Here is a 15,007-nt window from a genome sequence, read left to right on the forward strand (position 1 = left end):
CCTCCCAAAGTGCTGGGATTACAGGCGTGAGCCACCGTACCCGGCCAACACAGACACAGTTTTACAACAAAGATCCATTCACCAGGAACTTCCATGAAAGGAACAGGACTGTTTGCTGCACTGAAAGTAAATCTGTTTGGGCAGCAGCACATGGGTTTGGACCACCTGCATCCTCCTCCCTTTTCTCAAGAAAAGGGGGAAAGAAAAAAAAAGGTAGGGAGCAGAAATGGTTTACTAGTTTTGGAAACTCTAGGGAACTGGTTCCATGGAGATTTTTGCAGCCTACCCTTGAAGACTGTACAACTCGGGTGGGAAATGGGGTTAGCTATACAAAAGCTATACCTTACCCAGTTATTGGTTAGTTTTGTTTATTGGCAGCTGCTTTATTTAGGGAAATGAACTTCTACATAAGGCACACCAGGGAGTAAGTAGATCAACAGTGCCATGGAAAAACAACACCTGGAGGAGGCGCTGTGGCTAGTACTACAGAACAGTGATTCCAGCTCTGTAACTAGACACGAGTCACATTACAGTTGGACTCAACTGCAGATGGGAAAAGCTCATAATCAAACTTCTTTGTCCACGGCAATATCATGGGTAATATCTGTGATGAATTATGAGTTGCTGAGAGCACAAAAGAGTGATCTACATTTACTGTGAACCCACTAACCATTTGGGAATAAAGCAGCTGCTGCTACAGGTGACAAACTGCCTCCTACATGGGAAATAATGATTGTAAAGTAGTCAATGCATTGGAAAGAGCACTGGACTAATAGTCTAATCCTAGATCTATAAGCTTTGTGACAAGTTAAGAGTCTTTTGGAGACTCAGTTTCCTCACATGTGATATGTGGAAATGATAAAATAACTTCCTTGCTTGACTCACATTTGGTCCTATTGGGAAGATGAAACAGATGAAGATGTGAAAATGCTTAGAAATTGTAAAGCAGCTATAAAGGATTTCACTTAGTAAAATAAAAGCAAGTGAGCTTCACTTATTGCCTTACCTGGAAATAGGCAAAGGCCAAGTGATCCAAGGCATCTTCTAGACTTGCCTCATCCTCTGTCTTCCACTCTCCATAAGATCCTCGGAAGAGACTGACAGCCTCCTCCAGCCATGGAATGGCATGGTAATAATCCCCCATGTCATAGGCCACCTACACAGAACACAAGTACCATCGCTAAAGCCTTATTCCACAGGTAGAAAAAGAAAATGACAATTCAAAGAATAAGAGGACCTTTGGAATCCAAGAAGGCAGGTTTTAATTTCAAACTGATTTTAATTCAATTTATTAAGCATCTACTATATACAATGCATTGTATTAGGTGGAGAGGAGACATAAGGGTTCTTATGCTTGAGGAATTTATAATCTGAAGGAAAAGAGAACATAACCTCAACTAACTTTAATTTGGGACAGAATGTCATGAGTGCTCCAAGGAAAATGCATACTATCCTGTGGTGGCACAGAGAAGGGAGGAGACTTGGGAATCTCAGAAAGCTTCATGCAGGAGGTAGCATCTGAGACAGGCCTTCCTTGAAGAAGGAAAAGGATTTCGGTGAGCAGAGACTGGGAAGAAAAGCATTTTTTTTTTTTTTTTGAGGCGGAGTCTCGCTCTGTTGTCCAGGCTGGAGTGCAATGGCTGGATCTCGGCTCGCTGCAAACTCCGCCTCCCGGGTTCACGCCATTCTCCTGCCTCAGCCTCCCGAGTGGCTGGGACTATAGGCGCCCGCCACCTCGTCCAGCTAGTTTTTTTTTTTTTGTATTTTTTAGTAGAGACAGGGTTTCACTGTGTTAGCCAGGATGGTCTCGATCTCCTGACCTCGTGATCCGCCCGTCTCGGCCTCCCAAAGTGCTGGGATTACAGGCTTGAGCCACCGCGCCCGGCAGAAAAGCATTTTAAGATGAGGGAATGGCAGAAACAGAAATCTAAAGCAAGAATGTGTTCAAGTAGTCCATCGTGGCTGTAGCTAGGGTGAAGAGAAACAAAAAGTAAACTTGAAACAGCAGCATGGGCTAAGCAAATTACAGTCTTGAATATCATATTTTTAGGAAGATATTGCTGGTAGCAATGTGAAGAATGGATTACATTCATTCATTCATTCATTTATTCAATATTCATTCATTTTTCAATTATTCAATATTCATTATTCATTCATAAATCAATTATTCAATATTCATTCATTTATTCAATAGTAAGTATTTCCTATGTGCCTGGTGGCCCTGTCCTGTAAGAGCTTAAATCAAGAGGGGGCCCGTGAGTAAGCCAATAATTGTAACACAATGCATTAGACACCATAACGAAGGCAGACATGGAATACTATGGAAGCTCAATGGATCTGTTCTGTATTAAATGCTGGAATGCCAGCAACATGGCAACATGTACCAGACATAGCTCCTGTCTCCTCATAGTTTACAGTTAACTAGAATACCAGAGCTGCAAGTGGAATTTCCTGGAAGTTGATACTGGAGACAACATGGAATTGTAAAGTTACAGACTAGGAAGAACTCTTACAAAATGATCTAATTAGGGTGTAACTTCCTGACAGAGAAAAATCTTAGAGATATTGCAGTTCTGCAGCCTAAATAATAAATCATTTTTCCTTCAAGTCTGCCATTAACCTGTTGTTTCATTTTTCTGCACCTCAAGTCCTATTTGTAAAAAGATTGAGCTAAAAAATGCTAAAAATGACTGAACTTTTCACGACAAGTTAACTTGTTTAATTAAGATTTCCATGAATAACTTCAAGTCCCAGCAATATGGTAGACTGAAATAACTGGAATCCTTCTGAACACAAATTCAGACACTTTGAATAAACTATAAAAAGTGTTGCATTATATATTTTCAAGAAATAAAAAAACAGAAAATATCAGCTACCAGAAACAAAAAAGGACTAAAAGCCCAAACCATAAGCTTATGAGCAGATGCTGACGTTCCTTAGGATGGGGGTGGGTGCTAATCATAGTAACCTTGGTGTTCAGTAACCTTGGGTTATAATGCCCATATGAGGATAGAAGATGAGCTGTTTTTAGACCTGCCCCAAGCCCAGGAACTGGAACTAAGACACCTGCATGAAATTGGATTCTATAAAAAACTACACCTTAGGAGAAAAGGTAGACCAGAAAAAATTTGCCTGCTGCCTTAATGAGACAAGATTTGTTTGTTTCTGTCTAGCTCTGTGTAAGAATATTCTCAATTTTGAGCCTCTACTTCTTGTGAGTATAGGGTTTGAATCTGCAATATTCATATGGTTAAGGAACTCCTATGTCGATAAATGAATATAAAAATGGATCTAAGGCCAGTGAGAGCACCAGAGTTTCTGGAAGAAGAGCACCCAAAACTCTCTGGAGGGATATTCCCACGACTCTAGGCACATGGATTCTCTTAGGGGGAAAATGTCCTGCTGAAAATAAGCTCCCAAACATGACAAACTATATCAGGAAATAATCCATCATGAGCAAGAGTCAACAGACACAATAGCATGATGATGGAATTAGACAATTAAGAATTTCAGAAGATAGGCTGGTTGCAGTGATTTATGCCTGTAATCCCAGCACTTTGAGAGGCTGAGGCAGGAGGATCACTTGAGGTCAGGAGTTCAAGACCATCCTGGGCAACACAGTGAGACTCTTATTTAAAAAGTAGCTGGATATGGTTGGGCACACCTGCAGTCCTGGCTACTTGGGAGGCTGAGGTGGGAGGATCACTTGAGCCCCCCTAGGTGGGAGGATCACTTGATCAAGGCTGCAGCGAGCCATGATTGTGTCACTGTACTTACTTGGATGGCAGAGCGAAACCCTAAGAAAAAAAAAGAATTTCATAAACTAGAAACTTCATAATCCGTAGAGGAAGGGATTGGGGAAGTATAGATGAAACAAATTTGGCCACATGTTGATAATTATTGAAGCTTATTCTGCGACTCGGCAATACCACTCCCAGGTATTCATCCAAGAGAAATGAGAATAAATGTCCATAGAAGGACATAAAAGGAGGTTAACAGTAGCTTTATTCACAGTAGCCCAAACTGGAAGCAATCCAAGAATCTGTCAACAGGAGACTGGATCAACAGTTTGTGGCATATTCATAGAATGGAATACTACCCAGCAATAAAAAGAAATCAACTACTAACAAATGATACAATATGGATGAATTCCACAGATATAATGTGCTGAGTGAAAGAAGCTGGACTCAGAAGGGCATATACTATATAGTTCAGGATCACGGCTACCTGGGCAAGGGTGGAGCAGAAGGGGTGGGGTGAGTGATAAGGAGGATGAGTGGGGTTTTAGCTGTATGTAACATGTTTTTTTTTTAAATATATATTTTTAAAAATGAAACAAATATAGCAAAATTTGAACATATATTCATTACAATAATAGATATAATTGCTTGCTATATTATTTTATGTCCTTTTCTTATATTTGAAAAGTTTTCTCTCTCAAAATAAGTAAATAAATATAGAAAGAAAGATTGCCAGTAAGACTTCCAGGAAGTGACTTACTAAATTTTCAACATACGGCTTTACTTTCAGAAAGGCCTCACTAATGAAGCATATGTTAGTACCATACATCAAACTATTTACCTGGCTTAAATTTAAATCAGCCATGAACGTGATGATTGAGCTCTGATTCCGCTCAGGATCCCAGAAAAGAGAAAACGGTAAGTAGAGAGACTCAAGCAGCCCACTCTGCCTTAATTTGGAAGACTGACTCCCAAAATTTGGAATCAGGACACATGAGACCCACTCCCAGATCTGTTGACAAATACTGTAGGTGTCAGGAAAAATACACCTTACTGCAATAAACACTTTCAAAGTTAAAATGGATTTGCTCCATTGCTTTTTATGGCAAAGGCTGGCAAAGAGTATATTACAAAATGATCTCAAGTGTGATTACAACTTATAATCAAAGATCGGTTAAAGACCTCAGACGGGGGGTGGTGTTTCTGAAGTCTATTTCCTTAAGTAATGTTAAAGCGAATGGCTTTAGATTTTGGACACTAATTTAATTTTTGTATTTCTAAATGCTTAGGAAATGTTGCATTGGATTCCAGAAAGTCTCAGAAGGCTGTTTCCATGATCCTACCTTTCTATCACCGTCTCTTATCCTTTTCCCCAACCTTGTGTCCCTGATCCCCTGATTTTCCTTTCTACCCAAGGGTTCATGCACTGGCCAGGTGCTATAGTTAGGGTGACCAAAGGACCATTTTTCCCAGTTCATGTCTGTTGTTCTAGCATAATTAATAACACCCCTTTCAATCTCAAGAGTGTCCTAAGCATATAAACACCTTTATTACTATGGAAAGGGCCTGAGATTTGGAGTCAAGACTGGGTTTAAGCTTTAGTTCTGCACTTAAAATTGCATAATCTAGGGCAAGTTATTTACCCTCTCTGAATCTTGTTTCCTTTCTCTGAAAATGGAAATATCAAATTTCCAAGTTTACTGTAAATATTAAAAAGAAGTAAAAGCAATCGGGACACAGTTATTTCATCCATAAGAAACCAGAGCCAAGCAACTGGCCCTCTCTCGAATATTGTTACCTTGCCGACTTGGAAGCAGTCATCCCCTGTGAGAGAAAAGAGCCGTTTGGGGCTGTACAGGTCAGTGATGGCAGAGCCAGTGACTCTCTGAAAGACACCTCGGGCCAGGCCTTTCACATTGAGCATGTACACGTCCTGCAGCCGCATCAGGGCCCTTGCTGCTCCCTCAAGGTCCTCAAAGGCTGGAAGGTCTTGCTCCACCTTCTCATAGCCATCCTTCAGAGCTGTAAAAGTAGTAAAAACATCAACCTGCCATTCAAGAAACAGGAGTTGGGCATTTAACACATGCAAGGCATGACCACCTGTTCAAATATTTAACGAGATCAAGTTGGATTTGTCTTTGTGTTCCCAGAGGCAAGCACAGTTCCTGGCACAGGGTGGATGCTTAATGCAATTCTGAATGAGGAACATTCAGAATGAGTGAATGAGGAATAAAAACTAAGGCACACAGCTTCATTATATTGTCCTATCCTGTATGTTTCCAGAAGTCTTGCTCTTTAGGGAAACAACTCTTCTTTTTCTTTTTCTTTCCTTTTCTTTTTTTTCTCTTCTCTTCTCTTTTCTTTCTTTCTTTTAATAGAAATAAGATCTTGTTCTGCTGCCTAGGCTGGAGCACAGTGGCATGATCATAGCTCATGCTTGAATTCCTGGATTCAGGTGAGCCTCTCACCTCTGCCTTCTGAGTAGGCAGGACTTCAGGCACACGCCATCACATCCATCTAATTTAAATACATTTTTTTGTAGAGACAGGGTCTTGCTATGTTGCCCAAGCTGGTCTCAAACTCCTGGCCTCAAGTGATCTTTCCAACTTAGGCTCCTAAAGTGTTGAGATTATTGGCATGAGCAACCGCACCCAGGCTCTTCTCACTGTTACCTTTCCCAAAATCAACAAACTTCTTTTTTTTTTTGAGACAGGGTCTTGCTCAGTCACCCAGGCTAGAGTGCAGTGGTGTAATCTCAATCTCAGCTCTCTGCAACCTCCACCTTCTGGGTTCAAGCGATTCTTGTGCCTCAGCTTCCCAAGTCTACAGGCATGTGCCACCATGCCTGGCTAATTTTTGTATTTTTAATAAGTTTCGCTATATTGCCCAGACTAGTCTCGAACTCATGAGCTCAAGCAATCTTAGCCTCCCAAAGTGCTGGGATTACAGGCATGAGCCACTGCGCCCAGCGCAAAAGTCAACACTTTTTTTTCTTTTTGTGAGACAAAGTCTCACTCTGTCGCCCCAGGCTGGAGTGCAGTGGTGCGATCTTGGCTCACTGCAACCTCTGCCTCCCGGGTTCAAGCAATTCTCCTGCCTCAGCTCCCGAGTAGCTGGGATTACAGGCATGTAATCCCACCACATCCTGGTAATTTTTGTATTTTTAATAGAGACGGGGTTTCACCATGTTGGTTAGGCTGGTCTGGAACTCCTGACCTCAAGTGATCAGCCCACCTCAGCCTCCCAAAGTGCTGGATTACAGGTGTGAGCTACCGTGCCTGGCCGTCAACAAACTTCTTAAAGCACAAAGCAGAATAAATTGGGAAAGTGATCTTGCTATAGATGACACTGTAGTGACAATTTAATGAAACAGAAACTACTAGAAGACGGTTATTTTCTATACATATATAAATGGAAGGATTTATCTTGTACTTCGTCACAGGATTGAATAATGTATAATGTATAATCATATAAACCGATTAGCAAGGGGGGCTAATTCTTTGGGCTAGCTAGAGCTAAGGATATTAAGTAATACCCACCTACTCCATTACCCTTTGAAATCACATCCCAACAGAATCTCTCTCCTTACCACCAGTCAGGAGATAGAATCTTCTCTCTTACCCTCCAGCCCTCCTCCTCATTACCTCGGATGTTCTCACTGGCCTCCAGACTATGTACCACATTCCTCCAGTCAGACTGTAGGCGTTTGATGAGAGTAAATGCAAGCAGAGGGTTAGCCACAGGGGTTGTTGAATCCTCATGCAAAGAAAGTACCTTGTCATAGAATCTGAAAGAAAGGAGTAGAATGATCTCACCTCCTGATATGACCACTACACCTAGGGAAGGCTGGCATGGTGTGCGTACATTAAGAGTAGCTAACATTGACATGCTGAACCTCTTGAGATTCACATAATAGTCCAACCAAAAAGCCATGCAAGCACAAAGAATAGGAAAACTATAGATACAACAAAAGTAGGTCTGCTCTTTTGTTCATTGAATGAGTCAGTCTATATTAATCAATTACTGTATATCAGGCACCATGCTAGAGATATAAAGGCAAGACAGGGTCCAGCTCTCAAAGGGATCACAAAGTCTTTTTCTCCTGTCATCACTGTATATGCAATACTTAGTATCTGGTAGAAACTCAAAAACACTACTGAATTAATTATAACCACTGTGATGTGTGCTATATAGTGGTCCCCAACCTTTTTGGCACCAGGGATGAGTTTCATGGAAAACAATTTTTTCCACAGACCAGGGGCATTGGGGGATGGTTTTGGGATGAAACTGTTCCACCTCAGATCGTCAGGTATCAGTTAGATTCTTATAAGGAGCACGCAACCTAGATCCCTTGCATGTGCAGTTCACAATAAGATTCACGCTCCTATCAGAATCTAATGCCGCCGCTGATCTGACAGGAGGCGGAGCTCAAGCAGTAATGCTCCCTTGCCCACCACTCACCTCCTGCTGGGGGGTCTGCCTCCTAACAGGTCATGGACTGGTACCGGTCCCTGGCCCAGGGGTTGGGGACATCTCTGCTATGAGAGAAGTGAGCATATAATGCTGCAGCTGTGCAGGCAGGGCAGCTCACCCAGGTGGGAGTTAGAAGGGGGAAGGAAAGGCTTCCAAGAAGAGATGGCATTTGATCTGAATCTGAAAGGATTTGTTAAAATACTGAAAGCTATGACTTACTGAGCTCCTACCATGTATTGGCCTGTTGAACGCTGTAAATAGATTGTCTCATTTAATCGCCCCCCACCTTCGGACCTACCCTTAGTGTAGATTTAATTTTACCCATTCCACGGAGAGGAAACAGAAACAAAGCCACACTGTTAGTAAAGGGCAAAGCCAGAATGGAACCTAAGTCTGACTAACTCCGAAACCTGAGTTCTCAGCTGATTATGCTATATGGTTTCTTAAGGACAAAGAAGAGAACAAAGAAGAGAAGAAGAGTATTTTTCAAGCCAACAGGAACCATTAGTGTACAAAGCCACAGAGGCTTGAGATATATTTGTAGTAAGTCAATCTACACTAGTTATTTGCTAGATGTCAGACTCCATGCTAGATTCTAAGGATGCAAAGGCAAGATGGGGTCCAATACTCAAGGATTTCATGGATAAGAAAATAACTTTTTTTCTCATCACTCTATACCTAAATTCAATACATATTTCTATGAAAGAATGAATGAAGAATACTCTCCTAGGAGCTAAGGACAAAATTCTGAATAAGGAAATAATCTTGGTCTCAAGGATCCACAATTTAGTGAGTAAGGAATATACAAATAATTACATTACAGATGCAATACCAGATTTAAGAACAAGGCTTGGTGGGGAAGACAGAGAGGGGATGATTAATTCGGCCAGAGCAGGTTACAGAAGGCTTGAAGTGAGAGTGGTACTGTTAAAACTATGACTTGTTCACATATATAAATGTGAGAGAGGGTGGGGAGGAGGCCACTTCAAAACTGCAAGCACAAGACAAGGAGAGTCTGAACCACGACAGCGACGGAGAATGGACTGGGTTCAAGGAAGGAGTTTAGGAAGTGGTGATGACTGTAAAGCGGAATAAGAGGTGGGATTGTCCAGCACACGTTCAACCTTTCTAGCTTGGCAACAATTGCAGAAAAGGGCAGAAATGATAGGGCCTGAAGTGATCATCTTTCTAGTTAATTTCCCTTCTCCAGTGTCCTTCAACAGTGTTCACATAGGCAAAAGATGCTGGTATACTATGGTTAATTCCATTTCTAAAACACCAATGGAATTTATATTACTGAAATTTATTATCTATAACAGGACACACTAAGGGTACTATTCCTGCTCTCCAAGAGTTTTCCCCCTCATTTTAAAATTATAAACTTCAAAAACAGTATAACAAGAATGGAAGTAGAAGAAAAAAGAGTTTGTGCAAAGTGAAAAAAAATGAACGTGTGCAAGCACACAGGAGACTATGAGTCCTTTGGCAAGAGTGGGGAACTTCTGCGAGGAGACAGAGATGAAAGTGAAAAATAGAGGAAGTGGTAGGGTGGTAGGATTTCAACCCCTTGCAGCAGAGTCCAATCTGAGGATTTCTAAAGAGTGAGGTCCTTAACTATGAAATGAAGCCTGAAATAGAAGACGACAGTCTTGAGGCTTCCAAGGAGCCGAATGTTCAATTCAACATAAACTAAGGAACAAGAATCTGGACCTGGGTCTCCCAGTGGGAAATGGGAAGCCTGTCAAGTCCCAGGGTGTCTCTGATCCCAAAGACAAGGCAGTCTGTGAGCTGAAGCTCTAGGGTTTTGAAATGAAACCAGCCTCCAGGGTGTGGGATCTTTACTACCCATTGTTTCCTGCTTTGGCTCCACATGGAACTACTTAGGGAAAGATATTCCACTGCTAGATGAAAAAACTTAACAAGCGGAGACTTGGGCTTGAGTCCAGCTTAAAGAGTAGGTGTCCAGGAACAACTGAGGCTGAGAGGGCAGTGATTTTATAAGACAGCTGGATAGGAAGGAGCTGGGGGAAGAGAGTTATTCTGACCCAGCCTCCAACTATCACTCAGTTTCCTGATCCATAAAATGAAAGAACTGGTCTAGGCCAGAAGATTTCTATGGATCTTTTCAGCATGCACATTCTGTTATTTCTTCTGATCACCCCTTCCACAACTGAATACACAGATTCCTCATTAGCTTGAGGACTAATGTTTAACAGGAATCAGAGGAAACTGAGGCACAAAGGTAAAATGGTAAAGCAGAGAGGCGAATATTTGCCCCAAGTCATGCATCAAATCAAATGTGCTATCTACTTCCTTGTTTTCTTAGCACCCCTCCTTGCATTTTGGGGTTGATTTGTTTAGGTCAGGGTTTGATCTCTATTGCAGCACATCAATTCAGTCCAGTGTTTAGATATGCCACTTTCCTGTCACACAAAGAAAAATATCTCTCAACTGATAACTGAGGTTGGCTTAGAATCCAAAAGTTGGCCCTAGCCCAGCCTCTGAGCACACAGCGGTTTCCAGAGTCTGGAAACTGAGTTACTGGATGCTGAATTCAAACCTCAGGGTTTCCTAAATGTCTTTTTGCTTTGACAAATACTGCTGAGAATGGAAAATCAGATCCTTTCCTTCAAGAATCTGCACATAAAATTTGCAACCCAATCCCTGCATTAAACATAGCCTGGGCAGGTTATCCAACCACAATACATGGGCTATTTCACTTCAATATGTTTTGCCTTTGGAATTCAGAAATGGTTTTGCCTCAGTTCTTCTGGGACATTCTTAATGCTTAATCCTTAGCACAGAAAAAAATTGCTGCTGACACTTCTCTTTCACTCTTGGTGGTGTTTTAAATTACAAAAACAGCAACAACAAAAGCTAGCGTAAACTCTCTTTATATACATAACTAGTATATGTACCATACTGGCATATAACCATATATACTATAACAAGTATAATTTTTATTCATTAACTTGGAGTAGGGAGTAATTCCAACCTCAAGAATCTTGCATTTTTCTATCTCAACCGAGCCTTGGAAACAGCCTCTCAAGTTACATAAAATCACCAGATTGGGAGTATAGAAAAATTAGCAAGAACTGCCAAAATCCTTGTTTTAAAAAGCAAACATAAAGGCTGGGCGCGGTAGCTCATGCTTGCAATCCCAACACTTTGGGAGTACGAGGAGGGAGGATCAATCACTTCAGGCCAGGAGTTCAAGACCAGTCTGGGCAAGAAAGTAAGACCCCGTCTCTACCAAACCAAACCAAATCAAACAAAAACAAAAACAAAAAAACCCTAGCCAGGCATGGTGCGCGTGGTGGTGCGCACCCGTAGTCCTAGTTACTTGGTAGGCTCAGGCAGGAGGATCACTTGAGCCACAGGTTTGAGGCTACAGCAAGCTATGATAGAGCTGCTGCACTCTAGCCTGGGTGACAGAGCAAGACCCTGTCTCTTAAAAAGCAAACATTTCACTGGGTTTTAGAGCAGTCACTAGAGAAGAGAATGACAGAATGCCAGTCTTCAAAATATCAAACTAAACTACAAAATTAAATGTTCATAAGTCACCTGAGAAAATAATTGGGAACTTTTCTGATTTGTTTTTTATCTAGGCTGTCACAATCCTAGCTAATCCTTAGAGCCAAAAGTGGGGCCTAGTTTCACTAGTTGGTTTTAAAATAAAATAAAATAATAAGCATAAAGGCTTAGCATTTGTCCAGCAATTGTTACATGCCAGGCACAATGATAAATACTTTTACATGGTACTCTTAATCCTTCAACAACCCTATGGTGATAGGTACTATTTTTATCATCATTTTAAAGATTAGGAAACTAAAGCTCAAAGAGGTAAAGTAACTTGTCCCAGATCAGAGCCAATGATTCAAATAGAGGTCTGTTAAACTCCTGAATTTACCATTAACCACCATGTACTGTGGCCACTAGTAAAACCTCAGTTAGTTAGGGGCTTGGTCTATGTCTTGGTATAACAGATAAAAGAAGTGGTAGGGATAACATAGCATAATAGGAAAAAAGTTGGATAAACAGTCAAAACAACTGTGTCCTAGTCCTGGATTTGCTACCTGTTAGATTTATTAATACAATCTTGAATAAGCAATTAGACTTTAGTTTTCCTGGGTTTTAACTGATTTCTCAACAGTTAACAGTATAATACAAATCTATTTCAAAGCACTGTGTGTGAGAGAGAATCAAATGAAATACGGTTTGTATGAGACCTCCTGCTGCGACAAAGTTGTGGCAATGATAATGGTGGAAAGACAGTGAAAGAGACCAGCATGGCGGAGTAGGGTTGGCCAGCTGCTTTGGCCAAAATGCTTTGAGTGCTCTCTTCTGAGAATGTAACCTGAAAGACCAGCACAGGGATTCTGACCCCCGATTCCCGTCTCCATCTGAGCTACCCAAAGAAAGAGATTACTGGTATGAAAACAAGCATGGGTAGCAGGGAGCATGCTGGGCTCTGAAATCAAGCAGAAAAAAGTCTTTCCTATTTCCACCAATAAGCTTGGACTCCAATGACTCTGGGCTATGAACAAAAAGAAAACATTTGGCTCAGTCGGCATGGACCCATAGAATACTAGACAACTATGCTATACCAAAAAGTGACAATAATTATTGAAATGATCTTCATTTATTGTTAAAATTAATACATACTTATATTGTACATTGTCACACTATTTCAAGCTGTTTATATGCAAGCCACATACTTAAGGACAAGCACCAAATTAGCTCATTCAGTCACTATTAACCAGATCTCTCACAAATACTTTCCACCCACAAAATGCTTTTCTTCTACATAGCTCTCTCTCACAGTCATGGGGTCTCAAAGTTTTGCACAGGGTGACAATGGGTTTGGGGGTCACACTGGACCTCAGAGTCACTCCCCATTCCATATACCTTCTTCTCATGTCACCCCAGAATCAGTATTACTATCACATACACTCACGCAAAGTTTTAAAAGCAGTGCATTGTGCCGTCTTAGCTCAATGAGAAGGTCGTCTCGTGATATAAGTACAATATTAATATATCCAAATAGTGACGTGGTCATAACCACTCTGTCAGTGTTGTAGGTTTCTTGATGTCCCAAGCAGAGAAGGCGCAGCACATATTCATACAGATGGTATCATATACAATCATTTATCTTTCATTTTTCTCAGTTGGACACTGCCAAAGTTGATACGTGACTATGGTGCCTCAGCATCCCAAGTCTAACAATCTTTTATGCCACAGTGTGTAGCACTAGAGTTTGTTGATTGTATATCAAAACAATATCAGCTGAGCATCCGCTGCTGTGTGCTATACTTAGTATCTTCTGCATCAAGTATGTTTTTTCACAGTGCTTTTTTGATATCAAATATGTTGACACACATATAACATCTCAGTTATCATTTATTTAGTATTTAGAGAGCTTCTACATGTGTAAGGAGAAGGAAGAACTGAAGACATAGAGGGCAGTGGACATCTCTGATTCACAGTCATGGTGCTACAGACCCGAACTCCTTGAGGGCAGAGTTGGCTCTTGTTCACCATTTTATCCCCACTACCTGGAACACTGCCTGGCTCTTAGTAGGCACTCAAAAATATGTGTTCTATGAATTAATGAACTGAAGCATTATTCATATAGCGGCCTGTACAGTTACTCAGCATCACTCACATGCAGAGTATGATATCCACAGCATCGTGCCCATCCAGTGCCAATGACATGTAAATCTCACATATGGTGAAAGACTGTCATCTGACTCCTAACACTAAACATCAGCTCACTAGGTCATGCGGTGTTTCACGATCGCCCCTTGAAAGGTCAATACCTGCATAGCTAAAGCGTCACCATATTCTCTCCATCTCACTCTCACAGTGTCTCTGTCACAGCATCGTCCACTGAGTCTGTGTCAGTGTGACACAGGGCCTGGGGATCACACAGCTTCGCACAGCACATTGTGAGGTCCTAGAGTCACCCCACCCCGCTCTTCCACAGTGTCTCAACTTCACTGTGTGACGCTGGATATGAGGGGGTGCCACCGTGTGTGTTATGGAGTCTGCAGTCCCACACAGTGTGACCCAACCCTCGCCAACACCTCATGTCACGGAGTGTCGGGGTCCCACACAGTGTGACAATGGGTCTGGGGGTCACACTGGCCCTCAGAGCCACTCCCCATCCCACGCCACAATGTCTCAGTCGCACGGTGCGACAGTGGGTCTGGGGTCCCACGCAGCATGACAATGAGCCTGGGGTCACACTCAACCTGAGTCACCCCACGCTGCTGCACAGTGTCTCCCACTGAGGCCCCTCGGTCGCTCCCACTCGCCGTGCCCTCACCTAGTCAGGTCCCGCAGCCGCGCCTCCTCCCCGCGCAGGTACCGCCTCAGCAGCCCCAGCAGCCGGCGTTCGGGCCCCAGGGCGCGCGCCACACTGGTCAGCGCCGAGAACGTGTCGCCCCGCGCCGCAGCCCTTTCTGGGTCTCCTGTCCCGAGCGCCAGCACCGCCAGCAGCGCCGCCAGCCGCGCCCCTGGACCCATCGCCAGCGCTAGCGCACTTCTCAGACAGTCCTGGCCTCGCGGCGCCAGCCGCTCTTGCCCTGGCCAGCCCCGCCCCTTTCCCCGCCCCATCCCGGCTCAGGCCCCGCCCCCTGGCTCCGGTCAGTCCCCTCCGCCGCCCAGTCTCGCCCCACGCCCCCTGCCTCCTTCCTTGTTTCGACGCCTCACCTCGCTCTCTAGCTCTCAGCTCCTCGGAATGCGTGGGGGCTTCCTGCAACATCAGTGTCAGCCGCCCTCCACTAAATCGC

General features: G+C 42.8%; 1 protein-coding gene across 2 annotated transcripts in view; it reads right to left on the reverse strand.

Annotated features, from left to right (window-relative positions):
• The window catches only part of P4HA3 (prolyl 4-hydroxylase subunit alpha 3), a 37,742-nt gene extending 22,946 nt beyond the window's left edge, over positions 1-14,796 (reverse strand). For both annotated transcript variants that reach the window (XM_023209411.1, XM_023209410.1), the window contains exons 1-4: positions 14,542-14,796; positions 7,385-7,527; positions 5,539-5,762; positions 1,007-1,156 (exon numbers count right to left, since the gene is read on the reverse strand). In XM_023209411.1, coding sequence (XP_023065179.1) covers positions 1,007-1,156; positions 5,539-5,762; positions 7,385-7,527; positions 14,542-14,741 — 717 coding nt within the window. In that variant the 5' untranslated portion in view covers positions 14,742-14,796. The remainder of the gene's footprint in view (positions 1-1,006; positions 1,157-5,538; positions 5,763-7,384; positions 7,528-14,541) is intronic.
• Positions 14,797-15,007: the final 211 nt, after the last annotated feature.

Source organism: Piliocolobus tephrosceles, chromosome 13 (genome assembly GCF_002776525.5).
Source record: "Piliocolobus tephrosceles isolate RC106 chromosome 13, ASM277652v3, whole genome shotgun sequence".
Lineage (NCBI taxonomy): Eukaryota > Metazoa > Chordata > Mammalia > Primates > Cercopithecidae > Piliocolobus > Piliocolobus tephrosceles.